The sequence below is a fragment of the Phocoena phocoena genome, chromosome 6 (assembly GCF_963924675.1).
Source record: "Phocoena phocoena chromosome 6, mPhoPho1.1, whole genome shotgun sequence".
In the NCBI taxonomy this organism is placed as follows: domain Eukaryota; kingdom Metazoa; phylum Chordata; class Mammalia; order Artiodactyla; family Phocoenidae; genus Phocoena; species Phocoena phocoena.
In genome coordinates this window covers 30,090,138-30,111,999 of record NC_089224.1, presented here as the reverse complement: position 1 = coordinate 30,111,999, position 21,862 = coordinate 30,090,138, and the positions used below count along the sequence as shown (strand labels likewise).

The 21,862-nt window shown below is 45.0% G+C and overlaps 1 protein-coding gene across 3 annotated transcripts in view; it reads left to right on the top strand.

The window, feature by feature from the left end:
* The window catches only part of DAPK1 (death associated protein kinase 1), a 206,488-nt gene that overhangs the window by 129,995 nt on the left and 54,631 nt on the right, over nt 1-21,862 (top strand). For all 3 annotated transcript variants that reach the window (XM_065879323.1, XM_065879324.1, XM_065879325.1), the window contains 10 exons: nt 11,736-11,874; nt 13,583-13,712; nt 13,882-13,930; nt 14,017-14,043; nt 14,751-14,903; nt 15,264-15,309; nt 16,467-16,556; nt 18,145-18,237; nt 20,571-20,690; nt 21,128-21,226. In XM_065879323.1, the coding sequence (XP_065735395.1) occupies nt 11,736-11,874; nt 13,583-13,712; nt 13,882-13,930; nt 14,017-14,043; nt 14,751-14,903; nt 15,264-15,309; nt 16,467-16,556; nt 18,145-18,237; nt 20,571-20,690; nt 21,128-21,226 (946 nt within the window). The remainder of the gene's footprint in view (nt 1-11,735; nt 11,875-13,582; nt 13,713-13,881; nt 13,931-14,016; nt 14,044-14,750; nt 14,904-15,263; nt 15,310-16,466; nt 16,557-18,144; nt 18,238-20,570; nt 20,691-21,127; nt 21,227-21,862) is intronic.

The window sequence follows — 21,862 nt, the reverse complement described above, 5'->3', positions numbered from 1 at the left end:
AGGAGTGTTCCAGTTTACCACTGTGATGGGTTCAGGGGATCGATGCTCTATAATGTTGCCCTCAAGTAGCTCCCAATGCGGAGAGCTGCAGGTGTGCAGGGAGGAACAGTAGTGCTGGGAAACCTTTGACATTCCATCTGCCTCTCTGGACAGCCATCGTTAGCATCTGCAAACGCAGAAAGATTACGTACCGTGCCCTGGATTACACAGCTGCTAAACTCCACCTGCCATTTCCTGCCTCACATTTGGTTTAGAAAATCTTGATTTCTACAAAGAGTGATAGGTTGGACTGCATGCAAGTCGAGAACTTCCGTTTAAGAAAACATCACTTTAAGCAAAGGTACAATGTAAATGACAGATTGGAAGAAAACATGTGGAATCTTAAGAGATCCAGGCCTAGTGCCGAAAGGATGTAAAAAACACCTATCAATCAATTAAAATTAAAAACAAAGACAGTCCAGTAGAAAAATGGGCAAAGGGTGTGGACGTACAGTGTATACCTACTCAAATACGAAGGGGCTTCCCTGGTGGCGCAGTGGTTGAGAATCCGCCTGCCGATGCAGGGGACATGGGTTCATGCCCCGGTCCGGGAAGATCCCACATGCCGCAGAGTGGCTGGGCCCGTGAGCCATGGCCGCAGAGCCTGCGCGTCCGGAGCCTGTGCTCCGCAGCGGGAGAGGCCACAACAGTGAGAGGCCCGTGTACCCAAAAAAAAAAACAAAAAAAAAAAACGAAAGGCTGATAAATGTAGGAAAGATGATTAGCCTTTCAATATGAAAGAACATCAGCCTCACTACTAAGCACAGAAATAATGGGATAATAGTGGGATTCATTTATTTCATCCATCAAATTGGCCCAAAGTAATAATACCAAGCAAGTGAGGCTGTGATCAGACCACATTCATTGACTGCAGCTGGAAGAACGTAAGTTAAAACGTCCATATACAAAACTAAAGTTCCTTCTATCTCCCCTCCTCCCCAACCTTGGCCCTCTCCCTCCCTCCCTCCCCAAAAGGAAAGATGGTCCGAACTCAACTTAATGGTTTTTCAACTTTATGATGGTGCCAAAGCAATAAGCACTCAGTAGAAACCATACTTCGAAGTTTGAATTTTGATCTTTTCCCAGGGCTAGCGATACATGGTACAGGCCTCTCCCATGATGCTGGGCAGCTCCCAGTCAGCCACACGAAGGGAGAGGACAGACACTCTACAGGGTACCGCATTGCCAGCATTTTTTGCATATTGTGTTTTATGTTTCAAATCCCATCACGTCTACAAAGTAACCGCTGACCCAGAAATTCCAAATCGGGCCGAGAAAAAAAACCTCACATTTTCAGAGGAGGCAGGGACACAAAAAGATCATCCGCCTTGTAGTTTGCGGTCGTGAAAAATTGGAAACAACATAAAGCCCCTCAGTCGGGGAATAGCTAAGTATACTCTGATCTAGATATCCCTATGAGCACCAGGCAGCAGTGAAAAAGAGGACACAGGAGCTCTGTACCAACGGGCATTGCTGAGGTGAGATAGCAAATTCTAGAACGGCTCAGGCAGTCGAGTACCATTTATGTTCTTAAAATGTAGGTGAAAGAATGCTGTGTAGTCCGTAGAGCATCCCTAGAAAGTTCCAGGGGCCTATATACCATAATAGTGTACACAGGTGCTCCTTGACTGATGATGGGGTTATGTCCTGATAAACCCATTATAAGTTGGAAATGCATGTAATACACCCAACCTCCCGAGCACTGTAGCTTAGCCTGGCCTCCCCTAAACATGCTCAGAGCACTTTCATCAGCCTACAGTTGGGCAGTTATCTTGAGTTTAAGTTCAAGAGTAATTACCTTCCTCTTCTTCTCACCAGAAGCAGGAGACACAGATGGACATTTTGTAGACATGGTGGGATTTGAAACACAAAATACAATACACGGTAAATGCTGGCAACATAGTACCTTATAGAGTATTGGTCATTTCCCCTCGTGATCTCATGGTTGCTGCAGCCCGGCATCACGGGAGAGGAGTGTACCAGTTATCACTAGCCCCAGGAAAAGATCAAAATGCAAATTTCGATATACAGTTTCTACCAAATGCTTATGGCTTTTGCACCATCAGGAAGTTGGAAAATCGTAAGTCAGATTGGCACCATCTGTACTTTTGTGGAGGGTGTAGGGAGGGAGAGGGCCAGGACTGGGGAGAAGGGGAGATAGAAGGAACTTTAGTTTTATATGTGGGTGTTTTAATTTTTCTTAAGGAGAATATATTTATGTATTTCTTGTATAATATTTTCAAGAGACCAAATTAAAGTTTGGTGCTCCCCACATGGAAGGACTTCTGTGAGGGAATGTGCCGTCTCCCTGGCTAAGCCCACATCTACCAGGTTGGCCATGCGGGGACCACTTGGGAGGGGTGTGTGAGTGGTGCTGACTTTGGCCCATGAGCTTGAACTTCCCTTGAGGACTCTCTCTCTCTCACCTCCGTCCAGGTTTCAATGTTCTCTTAACACTTTTGCCTAAGCGAGGAAAAGCTTTTGTCCTTAATTTCCTGTTGCAAGATTGAGGCTGGCCAGGAGCGAGGGCACCAGAGTCACATTAGATGGACCCTATTGGGTTGAGGTTACCAGCACTGCCTTCTGCCCGCCCCTCCCATCTTCCCCCTCAGGGCTCTCATCCCTGCACCTCCCGGCTGCTGTCAGGCACGTCTAGACTCCTCTATGTCTAGACCCAAGGAAACCAGGCCGAGGCACCCTTCCAACGTACCTATTTCATGTCTAGGAACCCACCTCTTCTCCAGAGTTTTGGCCCCAGGTATGTCCACCCATTTCAGGAAAACTCTTCTGTTTAACCATAGGCGAATGTGTGGTCTCATTGTACCGTTAACATGACAGCCACATCAGAAGCCCACACCGTACGATGGCAGCTGGACAAGGGATACACGGAGAGTAGCTTCGAGGGTTTTCCTCGCCTGTAGTTAAGAGGAGTGAAGGCCCAGGATGGCTGCATGGAATATTGACCCGCTGACCATGTGGCAGACACACTCATCCTACATCATATTATCCCCATTCATCCCCAGAGGTAATAATGAACAGTAGGTGTTACTATTCCTATTCTACAAGCAAAGGAACTGTGCCTCAGAAAGTAACTTAACCTATCTGAGGTCACAGAGTCCAGACTGAAACCCAGAATGCCTGCCTCCAATGCTTTTTAACCTGAGCCATATTTTTCCTTTAGGGATTTCATTCTAGAAGTTTTCAGAAGTCTCCTCCCTGCTTTTTGCGTAACCTCCCAGAGTGAAATGAAAGATCACTTCCCCCATGAATTTTGAGTGCCAGGCATTCTTTTCCTTGAGAATCCCCAGAACTCCTTTTAAGTTGTTGCTTAAATTTGAAGTGAAAACAGACAGAAAATGTGTTTACAGATACAGCTTGCACTAATTCAAGAGGAGGCATGAAGGTTAGGGACTCCTTTGATGTTATTTATGTGATTTGAGGCAACAGCATATAATCAAAGAATGCTATTCGCAGACTCCTAATCTACTTTGACCTTAAATTCACACCTATTTCACGGATGCAAAAAGGAAGGTTTCATATTGCGTCTTTCCTTTGGATTCTCCAGCTTCCGTTTTGCATTCATCAAAGTCCTCAGTAACCCAGGAAATTTAGAGTGTGAGAGGTGAGAATGTGAAAACCCTTCAGGACTTGCCCTAGATTAACAAGAAAGAGTGTTCAGCAGTTGGTGATGACAATGGAGCATTGGGTTTTAATTTGGGGTTTATTTAGAGGCAGAGCCGAGAAGTGGTTGGGTACTTCCCCTCACACCTTCACAGCACGGTCCACCAGGAGAGTTAGGTTTCAAAGAAGAAGCATCTCAAAGTGTTGGGGAAATTACTTCAGGATGGGATCAGATATGCATTTTTCTGCCACATTTTCTGACCTGAATTTAAAAGTTTTTATAATAGTGCATGGATGAACCCGTCCTTCACAGGAGAATCTGAAAGCAAGACTAACAAAAAACATCAGTAGATTCTAATTATCGTCTCTCTGTTGCATCCTCTCCTTCTCCTGAGTTGCTATAGACATCCCGTATGTAATACTTTGTTTGCAGCCTGTGAGCAATTACTACCTGTTATGGTTTGAATTGTGCCCCATGCCCCCAGAAAACAGAAGATATGGTGAAGCTCTAACCCCCAGTACCTCAGAATGTGACCTTATTTGAAAATAAGGCCTTAGCAGGTGTAATCAGGTTAAAATGAGGCCACTAGGGTGGGCCCTTATCCAACCTGACTGGTGTCCTTATATAAAGGGTAAAATTTAGCCATAAACACAGACATGCACAGAGGGAAGATGATGTGAAGAGACACAGAGAGAAGGAAGTCCATGTGCAGGTATAGGATTTGAGTGACGCATCAACAACCAAGGAAAGCCCAAGGTTGCTGGCAAACCACTAAAACCTAGGAAGAATCAAGGAAGATTCCCCTACAGGCTTCAGAGGGAGCAAGGCAGTGCTGACACCTTGATTTCGAGCTTGTAGCTTCCAGAACTGCGAGACCGTAGATTTGTTATTTGAAGCCATACAGTTTGTTCGTGTAGCCCTAGTAAACTAACACAGCTACCTGTACCTAACCCTTATAAAATACACATGTAGGATAAATAAGATTGAGAATTTCTGTTCATCTGTTATAGTTAGCGTGACATTATATTTTCCAAAGATGGCTGCAAGATCATCCCCTGTCCTACATGTCTGTCTAGACCCTTGAAATTCCCCCATCAAGAGATGAATTCTAGGGCTTCCCTGGTGGCACAGTGGTTAAGAATCCCCCTGCCAATGCAGGGGACACGGGTTCGATCCCTGGTCCAGGAAGATCCCACATGCTGCGGAACAACTAAGCCCGTGCGCCACAACTACTGAGCCTGCGCTCTAGAGCCCACGTGCCACAACTATGGAAGCCCATGCACCTAGAGCCGGTACTCTGCAACAAGAGAAGCCACCACGATGAGAAGCCCACACACCACAGTGAAGAGTAGCCCCCACTCACCACAACTAGAGAAAGCCCGTGTACAGCAACAAAGACACAACACAGCCAAAAATAAAATAAATACATTTTTTTAAAAAAAGAGATGAATTCTAAATCCCCTCCCCTTGAACCTGGATGGGCTGTGACTCCCTTTTGATGTTCTATGACTTCTGAGGCAGCTTCCACCCTGTTTCCTAGAACACTTGCCCTGGAGCCCTGAACTGCCATGTAAATAGTCCACTTGTCTTGAGTCCTCCATGCTGTGAGGAAGCCAATACTACCCCAAATGGAGAGACCACATGGAGGCACAAGACTACATGGAGAGAGATACCCAGACAGCCCCTAGATGCTCCAGCAACCCTACGGTTTCAGCTTCAGCCACTATGTGATTGCACCCCCATGACAGACACTGAGCCAGAGCTGCCCAGTCCAACCCTTCCTGGATTCCTGATCCATAGAAGCTTTAAGAGATCACAAAATAATTGCCATATTTAAAGCCACTAAGTTCTGGGGAGATTTGTTACACAGCAGTAGATGTCTGGGACAGTTCGTGTACTCTGTGCTTTGCATTGGGTGTTTTCATTTTAATTTAAAAAATGGATTGAATTTTTACTTCTGACTAAATAGTTTTATATTTAGAGAAGACAGACTATAACCACAAAATCTCGATGATTTAATATAATAGTATTTATTTCTCACTCACTCAGAGTCCAATGTGGATGTTACAATTTGGGTGGCTCTCCTACAAGCATTGACTCAGGGATCCATATTCCTTCTACCTAATGTCTTTGCAGTCCCCGGTCCTCCTTGGGGTCCTCTGCTGGGTCATCTGTGTTCAGGTAGCCAAAGAGAAAGGGTAGAGAGAGAGAGGAAGATCATGTGAGATGTTTCAGAGGCTGGGTCTGAAAGTGGCACATGTCATTCTGGTCCACGTTGCACTGGCTAGAACTAGTCCCTGACTCAAGGGAGCTGGGAAGTGCAGATTAGCTGTGCACCCAGGAGGAAAAAGTAAGTGTAATGGGAGCATAGCTCTGCTACATTCGCACGCTGGCCGATAGAATCTTATGTTATCAGAACTGGAAGGGACGTGAGAGATCGGCTTCTCCAAGTGTGGTCCACCAGCATCAGTGGACCTGAGGGACTTGTTAAAATGCAGATTCTGGGGCTCCACCTGCTGAGTCAGAACCTCAGGAAGTGGGTTCTAGCCAGTTGATTTTTGCCAAATCCCCCCCAGTTCTTGTTATGTACACTAAGGTTAGAGAGTCACTTACCAGTTCAACCCCGTCACTGTACAGATAGCAAAGTTGAGGTCCAGAGAAAGGACATGACCTCCATACTTTCCTTCCAGCTACTCACAACCTGAGGCCAGAGCTGGAGTTGGGGACCTGTGTGCTGAGGCCCATCCAGTCCTCTTGCCACGCCCCTCCCAGGGTTCTGCATCATAGCTGGCCAGGACCCCGATGGTGTGCCCTGGCAGAGTGTACTCGGTTACTGAATTGTAGCCTTGGCCCCCAATTCAACAACCACACGTACTTGCTCTGAGACACCAACAGGGAAATCCAGCCCAGTGCGGTAGAATCACAGAGTTTTCCTTGAAAAGTCTCATCAGTTTATAACCAAGAGTCCCCTGCAGTTTAGATTATGACCAGATCTAGTCCAGAATCAAGTCCTGTTATATCTTGGACATTCCTAGCAAGAGTCGGGGACCCGGAATAGTGTTTTAATTTAGAAATTGGAATCCTACAATAATTTCTCTTATGTCGCTCTGAAGGCCTACCTTATCTTTAAAGCTGTAATGTGTCCTAATGACATTCTGATATAGCTAGCTTGTAGGGGAGGCCTTGGTGGTAGTGAAAGGCATGGGGAGGAGAGGGAAACTTCATATTTTCCAGAGCTCTTGATGAAAACAGCCAATGCTTATTAGCATGCATTCCACACAATTTCCATGATGATGCTATAATTTAAAACACTGACTGAAAGACCTAATAAAGGAGGTGAAACTAGCTTTCTAAATTTGCTGAACAAATTGCTCACATCTCCCTCCATCAATCTTCCTTCTCTTGAGAAAAATGTAAAATTTGGAACAAAGAGCGAAGATACTAGGGTTTTGACTGATCTTTTTGTTAACAGTATTCTGCTGTATGGCAGCTGCATTGTAAACATTCGAGTTCTAATTCTAAGCATGTATGTGAAAGTTCCCAAGAAAAAAAATCTTCAAGTCACTGTCTACCTTCTGAGTTTGGGGGACAAACGGGGGTAAATTAACAAAGGATGCTTATCACGCTTCCCAGCCTTTGCTGAAATCACTTAGTTTCAATTACTTTGATTAATCACTAAAGATTTTGTAAGCAGCTAAATCATCTGCCTTCCCACATTGGCGTGAAGGACAATGAGAATGTAGATAAGACCCTCAGGGCATCAGGAAACCGGTGATGGTTCCAGGCCCAGTGAGATGGTTCCAGGCCGCACAAGCGATGGTGTGGACCTCATCGTGAACAGCATGGGATTTGCACAGGGCCTGCGAGCAGGGTAGATGGAGAAAATCAGAGATGACGCCTGCCTCCTTTCCCTCAGTTGTGATCAGGCACTGCCACTTTGCAGTCTGGCCCCTCGCTGCAGGGGCTCCAAGGTTGTTCCCAGTTATCACTTCTCTTGTCAGGAAGCACTGTTGAAGTTAAGTTACTCGGGACAGGAAGACTGAACAGAGCACGAGGTGGCCAGCCTGTAGAAAGGCAAACCTGATCTTTGGCTGAACTGAGTAAACAGACCCAGTCAAGATGGTAGGTGTTCTGGTCAGCTATTGCTGCATAACAAACTACCCCCAAATTTAGTGGAGGGTAGGGTGTGTTCTCTGGGAAGCAGACTCTGAGCTGGAGAAGAGCATGCAGGATGTTCCTTAAGAACTACTCTTAGAATCAAGTCTTCCAAGGGAGAGGAAGCAGTAGGAGTGGGCAGAGAAAGTCATGCTGCCTTGCAGCTCAGTGACAGCCCCAGCTGGCCCAACAGAGTCCTGGAGCTAGAATGACCCTTGAGAGTTGCCCCACATTAGGCTGAGGTGACCTGGCTTTTATATCAGGGGTTCACAAACTGGCATGTCTTACAAATCAGGTGGCCACTTGTCTTTGTAAATAAAGTTTTACTGGAACACAGTTCCACCCCTTCGTTTACGTATGATCTAAGGCTGCTTTCACGCTGCTTGCGTAGAGCTGAGTAGTTGTGACAGAAGCTGCATGGCCCACGAAGCCTAAAATATTAAATATCTTGCCATTTCTAGAAGTGAGTCGACCTCAGCTTTACGTTTCCACAGTAGCCATTGGCTGTGGGCTTCCAGGGAAAGGACAAGACCTTGGGCAGTGGCTCTGCAGCAGAGGTGAGCCCTGCTGGATGAGGGCTGAGGGCTGTGCTGCTTCCACGCCCAGCACTGGGGACAGCAGGTCCTTCCTCAAGGGGAATGTGCGCAGTGCTCATGGTGTCCACCACAGCGGATTAAAATGACCGTTGCATTAGGTGGGTCAGGAACTCTGGAAGGGCTCAGATGGACAGTCTGACCTCCATGGCCTCATCTGGGCTGGAGGGTTCACTGCCAAGATTCCCTCCTCACTCAGTGCTCCTTTGTCTCTTTCTCTCTTTATGGGGCATCTCATCTTCTGGGGGTTCTCCATGCCACGGTGTGGTTTCGGGATCATCACACTTCTTACAGGAGGGACTCAAGAGGCAGGCTGTGGAAGCCCTGGGCCCATGAAAAAGCATATCGGAGATGGCACAGCATCACTCTGCTGTGTCTTATTGGTCAAAGCTATGATGGGGCCCATCCAGATTCGAGGGGATGGAGCCCCAGATGCAAGGTCACAGCACAGAGCAGGGCGCGGGAAGTGCTGTTGCACCAACTTTGGAAAATCCACAGTGCCTCAGTGGGCCGGGTCTCGGAGCTGTTTGAGCACATCCTTCCCACCTCCACAGTCGCCATCATCACGAGGGTGGCTTGAAATGACCATGGTGGGAATATGACACCTCGGGGATGGGCTTTGCCCCACCCCAACCCCAGAGAGCCAGTTGTTAAGTATGGCCCAGCACACCATGGCTGCCGTGGTCGGGGCAGCGGGGGTTACGATTTGAAGCAAGGCAAGAAGAAAGACAGCAGTACTGATTGATTGCCGAGGCACTCAACGTATCCTGGGACATCAGAACAACTCTAGGGGGTGTCTCTTATTTCACAAAAGAGGAATCCCAGGTGTGGCGAGATTGGGTAACTGGGCAGGATTCGAACCGGGGTCTCCTCACCCTCCGCCAGGTCTCAGGAAGATGAAATAGGCTCCTTGTCACGGGCCTGAGGGAAGCTCAGGTTGGGCGAGAGGGAGGAAAGCCAGCCAGAGAAGGAAGGGGAGCAAAGGCCTGGCCGGGGCAGCCATGAGGTTCCTGGGAAGGACTCAGGCCTCCACATCGGGCCCAGCTGTGTGGACACTGGAAGATTCGCCCCAACTCCTAGCAACCAAACCCCAGCCCTTTCTTATTGTCAGGAAACTTATCAATGTTTTAAAGGCACAAGCAGGCTGTGTGAGCAAGGGGGAGTGGGGAAGCCACTGAAGGGGAGGCAAAGAGAGGAAAGGTCGACACCATATTTACAGGAGCACCTGTAATGCTCCCCTGACCGGAAATACAGTGGTTAAGCCAGACCAATGGACTTGAAAGGGGGAGAGGGGAAAAGCAGGGCAGGAAGGGGACTTCCATGATGGAGCCCGCCCTTAGGCAGGTGGCATGGATTCTTCCTTTATAACAGTACCGGTTCCACTTACTGGGCCTCGGCCTAAAGCTAGACCTGCCTGCCATGGGCTTTACGTATATTTATTATCACTAGTCCTCAAACCCCTCAGAGGAATGTCCTATGTTTCCCATTTGATAAGAAAACGAGGCTCAGCAAGAAGGAGTAAGCCTTCTGGCCGCAGAATTAAGGTTTGCGTTGGCTGTGCCAGCTCTGGACCATCTCCCCACCGCGCGGCCGTGATGCCACAGTTTACCTAAGGAATGGCCGCGCGGGCCAGAGAGCAAAGAAGCAAACGGATGATAGAGAGTCTTTCTCAGCGTTCGTTGGTTCACAACTTCCCATTTTTTCCTTCTTTTTGTTCCCTAGAGTTGAAAGATTCCCTCTCCCTGTTTTGTTAGTTTTAAGAGGAATAAAGAAGACAAAATGTGCGACACAAAGGACTGCACGGAGTTGGGCAGGGAGCCAGTGCAGGGGCGCAAGGCCGAGGGCGGTGAGGCTGGGACGGTGCGTTGGTGGAGGGGCGTTGCTGCATCAGCTGCAGGCCTCTGCCCCCAAGGCAAGGCTCAGGCTCTGTGGCAGAAACGCTCTTGGGTCCCGGGGAGGTGGAGGAGTCACTTCGCCCTCCCCTCCGGATAAACATCCTGAATTTAAATATCAGAGAGAGGCCTTGCAGCGGGAGGATGCAATTAAGACTTCCGAAAACTGATCCTCAGTTTTTAGTGTGCTAAGAATCACCTGGGGTGCTTGTTTAAAATGCTGCCATCCTGGTCCCCACTCTTAGAAACTCATGCATCAGGTTGGAAGTGAGGCCCAGGATCCGCATATTTAAAACACCCCAAGCAATCCTGGTGCCAGGGGATCCTGAGCCAGGCTAAGAAAAACACCCACTTGGAGGGTGATGGTGCAGCATCTGAAACTCTTCTTTTACAAAAATAGCTTTTTTGTCATTATAATTTCATGTCAGGAGCACCAGTTTTCTTATTCTGGATGTAGATGCGGTAGGTATGTTTATGGAGCTGTCTTGCTGAAAGAAAGATAATGCACACGTGGTTATGTGCATAATTGCAGTTAATTATTATGTTGTGAACATATGGTTAAACTCGATAAAGATTAACTTATAAAAACTCTTATTAAAAGTTCCCTGTTATTTGCCATTAATCAGTACCATGGATTTTTTTTTAGGGGAGTTTGTTCATTCATCCACTTAATTAAAAGTTTTTTCATTCTTGCTGCGTGGCTGGCCCTGTGCGAGGAGGGGGAGACTGCACGCAGTGGGCCAGCAGCCGGGAGCTGACCGCTGCCCTCTAGGGATTTACAGTCTGGCCAGGGAGACAGATTCATCAAATCCCCAGCAACCACGGGCATTTCAATTTTGTGTATGCTTATTCTTATTTGTTAAGGTGTTTGTTAAATTCATTACTAAATGTGATTTTTATAAATGTAGAAGTATTTACATATATACAAATACAAAGCATACAAACAAAAAATCCTTGTCAGGCCATATATTGTGATTTGGGTTTTTTTGAAAAATTGACTAATACAGAGATTTTGAATTTTCCAGGTGTCTCTCTTTGGGCTAGGAAGATATAGTCTATAAATTCTATACAAAGTTGGATTGTAGTTTTTTTTTTTAATCAGTGAGTTAAGACTTCCTCTCTAAACATGTTTAATTGAGATGTCTGAAAGATGCATTAATTTTTTTCCCCATCACATTTCTACTCTCTCCCCTATTTGTGAACCTAGCACATTAGGCAAGCAGTACCCAAGTGCTTTCAAGCACAAATGTACCTGAATGCGGAATTCTCATCCAACAATGAGAAGCACAGAGAATTCTGATTCCTGCTTAGCAGTTTCAGCATGTCCTCAATGCTATTTTCTTGCCAGACACTTGAGCATGCAAATCATCTATGAGAGAACAAATCAATATGAGAGAGAACTGTCATCAATAACCTCTACCTCTTGATTTTCAGTGTTGCAGGTGGTGAGCTCTTTGACTTCTTAGCTGAAAAGGAATCTCTGACTGAAGAGGAAGCAACTGAATTTCTCAAACAAATTCTTAATGGTGTTTACTACCTGCATTCCCTTCAGATTGCCCACTTTGATCTCAAGGTATGTTGCTTGGTGTGAATCAGATGAAAGCTTACACGTACCACAGCGTTCGCTGTCTGTTAAGAAAAATTGAGGGCGTCCCGAAGAGATACATGTTTTTTTCCTAGAGGGGTTTAACAAATGAAATTATCAATATAAATCAGCAAGTGTATAATGCATGCCTACTACAGGAATTTCTAACCAATGTGTGAGATAGAGGTTTAAGATTAATGATTACATTTGAGAATTCTTGGGGAAGAATCAAGGGGTCTTACCAGCCAGGTCTTTAAGAAAGGGGGCTGCTGTTGGCTATGGGGTATTTTCAACCTAGAGTACCCATTGGCTGCCCAGTTTCCATCCCCTTCTGGCTACAAGGCATATAAGATGGAAGGTGTCTCGATCTCTACTCTCTTGATGCAAAGCCTCTGGTCTGACTCAGTCTCTGGCAATCAATCAAGCCAAACTCTGAGACTGGCTAATTGTGGTCTTTGCTTGGCTGGAGGCAAGGCATTATCGGACATAAAAAGGCACATCATACTCCCATCCATCACAGAGGTGATGGTCTCTCTGAGAGGGGAAGATATACATATGAGCAACAGAAGTGGTAATGTAAGATTCAGGGTACAATCCGAGGCAGCGAGAAGATTATCACAAAAAGTATGTGGTTGATCGCCAAGTGAGTGATTCAGATCATTGGAGCTAGGATAGATGTAAGAGAAGGGAAGATTTCCTCCATACTTATTGCAGCAGAGCCGTCAAGACCCCATCTGGATCCCCCAACACTCACTAACACACACCCCAAAGACTGCTGCTGGGAGCTGGAAATGCCAAAGAGTAAATGCCTACTGAAGCAGCTCTTAGCAATGGAGCTGGGGAGAAGGTGGATAAATACCCCAACTCCCTCGTGCTTCAGTTGAAAAATTCTGAGTGCTGCCCTTTCTCCCCAAGTCCTCCAAAGGGATTGTGCTCCAGTCACCCCTACCTTGATAACACACTTTGTATCAGCTTCCTTCCTTCTGTTTCCTGTCTCCCCATTCCTCTACCAAGTATTCCCTGGAGTCCCCTCCTACATAAGCTGCTTGCATCCAAATCCATGTCACAGGTCTGCTCCTGGGAGAATCTAAACCAAGACATTTATTTTTTCCTAGTGTTCTCTTGCAACTACTCTTTTATCCCTACTTTTTGGTTGTTTTTTCAGGGAAGAGGAAGAATTACCTGCCATCTTGTCCTCAGCATAACCTATGATAGGGTTTTTTTAAATTGTGGAAAAATAAACATAAAATAAAATTTACCATTTTAAAGTATGCAGTTAGTGACATTAAGTATATTCACATTGTTGTACAACCATCACAACCATCTATTTTTGGAAATTATTGATCTCCCCAAACTGAAACTATGTACCCATTAAACACTAACTCCCCAACCCTCCTACCCCCAGCTGCTGGCATCCACTATTCTACTTTCTGTCTGTATGATTTTGCGTATTCTAGGTATTTCATGTAAGTGGAATCACGCACTATTTCTCCTTTTGTGACTGACTTTATTTCAGTTCACATAGTGTCTTCAGGATTCATCCATATTGTAGCCCATGTCAGAATTTCCTTTCTTTCTCAGGCTGAATGGTATTCCATTGTATGGATAGACCACGTTTTGTTTATCCATTCATCTGATGGGCATCATATTATTTCCACCTATGAACATTGCTGTACTATTTTTCTTTTTTTTAAAGCCTGAAAACATAATGCTTTTGGATAGAAATGTTCCCAAACCTCGGATCAAGATCATTGACTTTGGGTTGGCCCATAAAATTGACTTTGGAAATGAATTCAAGAACATATTTGGGACACCAGAGTTTGTTGGTAAGTTTTCTTATTCCTGTGGTCATTCATTTCTCATAAACATTATGCTGGCAAAATTCACCCTGCTGCAGCATCATTTCCCTGGTACATGTTTCTGGTTTATACATGAAGATTAGAAACTGTTGGTTCACTTTCTTCCCAAACTAAATGTACGTTTGTTTCCTCTTAGCTCCTGAGATAGTCAACTATGAACCTCTTGGTCTTGAGGCAGACATGTGGTAAGGAGCATGTTCTTGATATTGTCACCTTTCTGATTTATTTTACTATTCTTCTGATGTTGTTTTTCTTTTTCTTTTGTCTCTAGGAGTATTGGGGTAATAACCTATATTCTGTAAGTACCCAAATCCACAACTCATGTTCTTTTCCTTTTTCTTTGAGACCATATGTTTTACTGACCATTCTATGTGTCATGTTGATCAGTTCAGCTTATGTATGCTTTTTTTTTTTTTTTTTTGTGGTACGCGGGCCTCTCACTGTTGTGGCCTCTCCCGTTGCGGAGCACAGGCTCCGGACGCACAGGCTCAGCGGCCATGGCTCGCGGGCCCAGCCGCTCCGCGGCATGTGGGATCTTCCCGGACCGGGGCACGAACCCACGTCCCCTGCATCGGCAGGCGGACTCCCAACCGCTGCGCCACCGGGGAAGCCCTGTACTTTTTAAACATGTTCATTTTACACCTCCACAACATCCTTAGTTTATACTAATGAAACATTTTCTCCTGATTTGAAATGAGTCATCAGAACCTGGAGCATGATCAGAAGGAAAGCATGGCTGTCTATGACTGCTGAGAAAATAGGAAAGGCTTTCTTTTTCTTTTTTTTAAACTACTAAATGCTGTTCTAAATTAACTGTCCTTTGCATTAAGCTGAAGCTTTTGTGCATGACAATTAACTGCCCTATAAAATGTCACTGAATTCTAAAGTGACCGCTCAAGCACCAGATTATAATGTTATTCCTCACTCCCTTTATCAGATATTGTGGGAACAGAATGACAACACAAGAGGGACTTACTCGTGTTCTGTGCCCTGTTTTATTAACAGCCTAAGTGGGGCATCCCCCTTCCTTGGAGACACTAAACAAGAAACGTTAGCGAACGTATCTGCTGTCAACTACGAATTTGAGGAAGAATACTTCAGTAATACCAGTGCCCTAGCCAAAGATTTCATAAGAAGACTCCTCGTCAAGGATCCAAAGTGAGTGTCCATTATACCCGAAAGGTGCCCAGCTGTGGCCTCAGCTAGACGAGAGTTAGCACCTGTCCTGTGCACACGGCCACGTTTAGGCGACCCTGGTTGTTTCCTCCTGGCAAAGAGAAGCGTGCCGTGTGAAACGCTTCAGAAAATGCAGGCAGGGCCCTTTGTACCTGCTCAGTCAGCCCCTGCGGGCACAGTGAAATAATCACACAAAGACTGATGTTGTTTTCGGCTCCATGAAGCAGGCCCCGAACTGCATTTTCCAGAGCAGATCTTGGTAGGCCCAGCCGGCATGGAAACAACCTTAGTGTTTGCTTCTATGGTCACCGCATTTTTTTTCTTTCCCCTCCCCCCACAAAGGAAGAGAATGACAATTCAAGATAGTTTGCAGCATCCCTGGATCAAGGTAAGTTGCATATTGCGATCGGTTTGGGGATTATAGGGCGACCTGGAATTCGTTTGTCCTAGGGTATCACTAGGCACTGTGGGTTCTAACCACGGTCATGTCTGGTGTATTGTGTTCGCTGTTGGTGCCATACTTTCAGACAGCTGACAGCTGAGAGAATCCGCATGATGACGGAGGTAGAAAGGAGTGGGCTACCACAGTGCAGGATTGTGAGGAGGAACTGAAGGGCAGGTCCACTCAGCAACCTCGAGTTTGATTGTGGGATATTAGCCCAAACAATATTTTTGAAAATTCTTGAATTAACTTCCAACATTTAAGTATCATATCAAATCTGGATTTCCAGCTTCTCTTGAAAAACCTGAAGATCTGTCAACACTGAGCCCTCATTCTGCAAGGCTGCCAGAAACTCTGCCCAGTTGCCTCTGTACCAGGCCAGCAGCCACCCCCGATGTATATACACCTTTACATTGTTTGCCTGGCGCCTGTCAGCATTTGGGTTAAAGAACTGAAGTTGCTTCAGCTAGACCAGAAAGGACTAAGGGTGGGGAAGCATGGCAGTTACAGAATAAAATCATGGAACCAATAAGTGGATTGTGGTGCAGTAACTTGCGTTGCAGAAGTAGGTTTGGGGCAGCTGGAGACCTCTGTCTGTGCCAGCTCCCAGCAGTTGCCTGGGCTTCCCTAGAAGGCAACGGTGTCTCCTTCCTTCAGAGGTAGAGTTGCATGGCCTCCTGAAAAAATGCAGTAGGAGGGATTTTAATGCTGTAAGATAGACCAAATTTGCTAACATCTGAGGTCCCAACCAGCTCTAAATTACTTGATGATGTTAAGTTCACATGCCTCGCAATATGGCCTCACCGTGAATCATGCCGTTCCCAGATTCTCTTATGGAACGTTGTAATTCAGCTTGTCCAAGCTCAACTTTCCAACTTTCCCTCAAGATCCAGCCTTCATGGATTTGCTCAAACCCTTAGCCACAAGAGTTTAGCCTCTGGAGACTAGGTTCCTGGATCAGGCTATTATCCCAACTCGTTCTGTTACTTTAGCAAGGTGAATATGTAAGCGTCCCAAATAATGAGAGGTTTTCAATAGTTGTCATGTAACGCATTTCTATAATTGGAGAGCTCTAAATTGTCTTTCTTGGATTTTCATTTTAGCCTAAAGATACCCAACAAGCACTTAGTAGAAAAGCATCGGCAGTAAACATGGAGAAATTCAAGAAGTTCGCAGCCCGGAAAAAATGGAAAGTAAGATTGTTTGATTTGAAGGGATCAACTAATTCTGTGTCCCCTGGGGCTCTCCCTCTGTTCAGGGCTCACTTCTTCTGATACTGGCAATGCAGAACTGCATCCTTTTTAAAAATTCACTCTGTAGTCATCTGTACCATTGCCCTATTTTCAAAGACAATCAGAAATACTATTTCAGTCCTATTAGCTCGTCTTTTCACATGTAATTTTGCATTTTTTTAAATTAAAACCATTCCCAAGGCAAATTTTTAAATCAGTACAATAAAATTGTAGTGCAGTCTTTTTCTAAAGGCAACAAGCCACATTTTAAATAGATTTGTTTCTTGTGGTAGGCACCAAAGCATTATGATTATACCAGAACTTGTGTAAATGGTTCTCTAAATCCAGCCTTGGTCTGTGAGTGGTTGGGATGGGGGTGGGGTGTGACCATGAGCGTCTGCAATGTGATCCCTTCTCAGTGCGGATGGTTTCTGCAGGGGCTGAGTAGGATGTGGCTCTAAAGGGCATTCCAGCCAACCTTGAACAAATGAAAATTCAGGGTTAAGAAGGGGACAGGATGGCTTCCTGTGCACAGGGTCATGTCAAGCCCAGAGGAGGCAGGTACTTGCCATGTCTCCTCATCACTGGGCCAGAAGTGTACCTCATCGTACTCATCAGGTTGGGGATGCCTTGATAGAGATGAGGAGGACCACAGCCATGGGTTACTCAAGACTTGACTCTTAGTCTCAAAGAAGCCTTGAAAATAAGGCTTAAAATGTAGAGTGAACCACCATAAGTTTCTCTTTCTCTCCCTCTCTTTCATTCATGTACAGACACGCACACACACACACATTCTTTACCTGTTGCTTCTGCCTTTGAGAGTAAATGCAGAGGTGTTTTGTCCTATGGGCTAAAGAGTCCCCAACCTGCTCATTTCCAACAACTGGATGAGTTTTGAGAGTCACACTGTCTGCCATTACCAACTTGCCTGGGCACCAAGGACACAGGGCAAGACCCTTGCATACCATGCTTCTCTGAGGGGAGACGTGCAAGGGCTTTGTTAGGGTAAGATCCCATTCCTCAAAGAGTAGAGAGTGAATATGGAGACAGAAGGGATGCATCCAGTTCTGCAGCTTAATAACGAAATGCAGGAGAATGTCTCTCTATTGTTTTCTTGATTTCTAAGACCTTTAGAAATTTCTTTAAGCAAATATGATCCGGGCTTCCCTGGTGGCGCAGTGGTTGAGAGTCCGCCTGCCGATGCAGGGTACAGAGGTTCGTGCCCCGGTCCGGGAAGATCCCACATGCCGCAGAGCGGCTGGGCCCGTGAGCCATGGCCACTGAGCCTGCGCGTCCAGAGCCTGTGCTCCGCAACGGGAGAGGCCACAACAGTGAGAGGCCCACGTACCATAAAAAATATATATATATATATGATCCAACCTGCTTGTGGGATCACCCACCCCTGAAGAATAATACATGCTGTCAGCCTTGAATGCTATCTCAAAGGCTTTGTCATTTGCACTAATTTGAGTATTATTATGTAAGCTCTCTCTCCTCCTCTCCCCCTGCATTTTTTTCACTCTCTCTCTCTCTCTTTTTTTTTTTAAAGCAATCTGTTCGCTTGATATCGCTGTGCCAAAGATTATCCAGGTCATTCTTGTCCAGAAGTAACATGAGTGTTGCCAGAAGCGATGATACTCTGGTAAGCAAACCTTTTCCCCAGATAGGTTTGTTCTTAGCACTGTGTATTTACCGTGTTTAGGTTGTTTAATTTGTTCAGCAACCCAGAAAACCTGAAGTCTTGGAAACATCAGGCCTGTTCTTCCTCCTCTTGAGTGGGGGAGTTGGGGTGGCTGATTGGATCTACTCTGTTACTGTTTCGTCCTTTTTCCTCTTTGTTTTGATTGGCTATACCTACTACCTCTAACACTACCACCTTCCCACCCTCCTCTTCCCCCCAACACAGTTTGATAAAAGAGAGGCTTGCCAGTAGAAGAGGAGAGATCATATTCTAATTTTCATGAACTAAAACGAGAGCCCTCTGTTTCCACCAACCTTGGAGAATCTTAGACTGTAATAGTACAAAAGGGGCAGACAACCCTCCTTCTGAACACATACACACACACACACACACACACACACACACACACACACACACACACACACACACACACACACACCAGAAAATCAGGGGAAATGCAGTGGGGCTTGCTGATATAGTTCGTGGTAGACCAGAAGGCTAAACCCACTCACTTTGTTGATGTTGTATTGATTTCTAAAGGCCCTTGAGAACAACTCCACGACTTTTTTCCCTGAATCCAAACTGAAACCTAATCACAGATTAACTCTTCAGATATGACTGGACACATCAGAATTCAACGAGACTTTCCCCAACAGTCAGACAACGGGGCTTTGTGAACCCTGGAGGTAAAGGGGACTCCAGAAAAGGCAGAAAGGGTGGTTCTGTGGGAACCAGCCTGCTCCTGTAACTGAATAGTCAGTGTTTCCTGAGTGGAATCCGGGAACTCCAAGGGCAGGATCACACATCAGCAGACACCAGCTCTTTTTTTACTCCCTGAAGCCAGTAGTTTTACTCAAGTTCCAGATCTAACCTTATAGCCTGAAAAGAGATAGGAAATTTTAAAAAGAAAAAAAGAAGTAGGAGAGAAGCAAGTTAGGAGGAGAAGGGAGAGAAAGGGGAGGAAAGCTGGACTGGGGAATTGTTTGAGGGTGGCCGTGGAACCAGGACAAGATATAAACTATTAATCTAAGTAAGGTGATGAGAACAATGAAATCTTACAAATTAAAATTGCCCTGAATAATCAGTTGGGAGACAGTTTGTTGCAATGAAGAGTTTAGGGTAAGAGAGGGACAGGGCTTGTGTAGAAGCTCCAGGTGGGAAGACCCCCCTCCCCAGCCCTCAGGGTCTCTCTCTCATCATCTCCTTGTCCTGCTGATCGTGAGGCTGTGTTACAACAACGCGCTTATTCCTCCCATTCTCCCATTTCTTGTCACTCTCACTTTCAGGCAAATGCCTCTTAGTCTTCAACTTGGATTGTGATAGAAAAGCAAAACCAGTGGTGTTCTTAAACATGTACTCTGTGCAGATATTATTATGTCTCTCATGAAGCTTGTTTGGATTCAGATTTATAGAGAAGAGAAAGCAGAGTTCAGAGAAATGCTTTCTCCATTCCACCCCCCCATAGGCAGAGGTTCAGCCTCTGTAGGTATGCTTTTCCAGATTTGAAATTTTAGTAGCAGTACCTCTGTAAGTCCAAAACTTTTGTTTGGGACTTTTCTAGCTTATTTTTTTTGTTTTAATTTACCATATTGTGCAAATTTCTTATTATTTATATTTAAGAAAGTACTTTAACAAAGTAGCAAAAATTTAACAAACTTACTGTTCCACAGTATCTAGTTATTTTCTCTTTGTAAATGAAATGCATCCATTTTCCCATTTCTGGCCTTTATTTTTACATTTCTCCCCTTTTCATACCTTTTTTTAAAAATAATTGTGACCAGCTTTCAGAGAATTTTGCTATGTTATAGAATACCTAGAGAATGAAGAATTTCTAGTGCTCAAAAAATGACAATCTGTAATTGCAAAAATTACAAAGTAAGACTTTCTTATTCAAAGATATCATTTCCTTGGTTCTATGGTTTTTAGAATCTGAGTTACACCTGAAATTTTCTACAGTGGTTTCTGGGACTATATGTTTTTAAAGATTCCTAAGGTAAACACAAAGTGTAATTTGTCATCAATCGTTGTTCTAAATCTGAATCTTAAGAGATGTTTGCTCTCTGGGTAACAATGCAGGCAACATAAAGACACTGATAAATAGGTGCTGCCATCATGGAAGGGGCAAAAAATGACCTCCTGCTTCCCTTCATGACCAGGTGGATTTGGGGATTAAATGGCTTACTTTCCCCTGAACACTCCTTTTAATAAATGAGCATTGGTTTCTCTGATGTTGGTAAAAGGAGCAGCATGACCAACAATCTAACACTTTTTCCCTCTTCCATGTCTCTCTCAAGGATGAGGAAGACTCCTTTGTGATGAAAGCTATCATCCACGCCATCAACGATGACAACGTCCCAGGCCTGCAGCACCTCCTGGGCTCCTTGTCCAACTATGACGTTAACCAGCCCAACAAGGTCTGATGCTGTCCTGCCAGGGGTAGTGGGGGTCGGGGGGGTCATGGTGATTGGGCACCTCCAAGTCCAAGGTGGAAAGACCCCATCTGCTCTTCATTCTCCCTTACTGTTGTAAGCTCCATACTGTGGGGAAAATCACTTCTGCTTAGAAAGTGAGCTGAGTTAGGAATAAGGTCTTTTTGCATTGAGGGCCTTTCTACACGCACCTAGCACTCGCCTCTAACCATGAAAATTTAAATGTGCTCATCGTGCAAATGAAAATGTCACTTTGGACTGTGAATCCAAAAGAGGAAGATGTTGTGTCCTTCACGCAGGACAGGAATGTGTCCTGTGTCTGTGGAGACACAGGAAGGTATATGGGGCAGCAGGGGTAGTTTGGGCTTTTCCTTTCCTACCAAACCTGAAAAATAGGTATTTTTTTTTCTTGCCTTTTCCAGCATGGGACACCACCGTTACTTATTGCTGCTGGCTGTGGGAATATTCAAATACTACAGTTGCTCATTAAAAGAGGCTCAAGAATCGATGTCCAGGATAAGGTCATAATTCTGTTTTATTGCAAATGAATTAATTTTTTAAGTATTTCCAAATGTCTCTAATCAAAAAGTAATAGAGAAAAATAACACATATGCCCTACTTCATTTCTCAGTTTCCTATAAAGGAAGATGAACTACTTGAATAGCCTGTCCCTGTCTAACATGTTACAGAGAAAAAGGCAAACATTCATCTTCCTCGTGGCTCAGTTGCTCTACATCATCCTTTCTTTGTGTCCTGCCCCAGATTGACTCCTTACTAATCATATTTACTCAGCAGTGTTATTTGATGTCACATTGAAAATGTTTTAATTATCCAGTTAATCTTATCAGAAATGTATTTTTCCGCACATTAATTAGGACAACAGAGTAAGGAGGATATGCTTTGAGGTGTAGACCACATTGGAAGTGTAGACACAAGTGATGATCAGCTAAGCGTCATTACAACGGGTCTGTCATCAGCTTCCATAGACTTTCAACTGAGCTGTAAAGGGACTAGATCTGGCCCTTGACAATATAGGGAATTCTAACCAGAAGTTGAAATGAAGGTTTTAGGAAAAGAAAAACAACTTTTTATTTCGAAATAATTCTAGATTTACCAAAAAAAATCTGCAGAGATAGTATAGAGAGCTGCCTTATCCC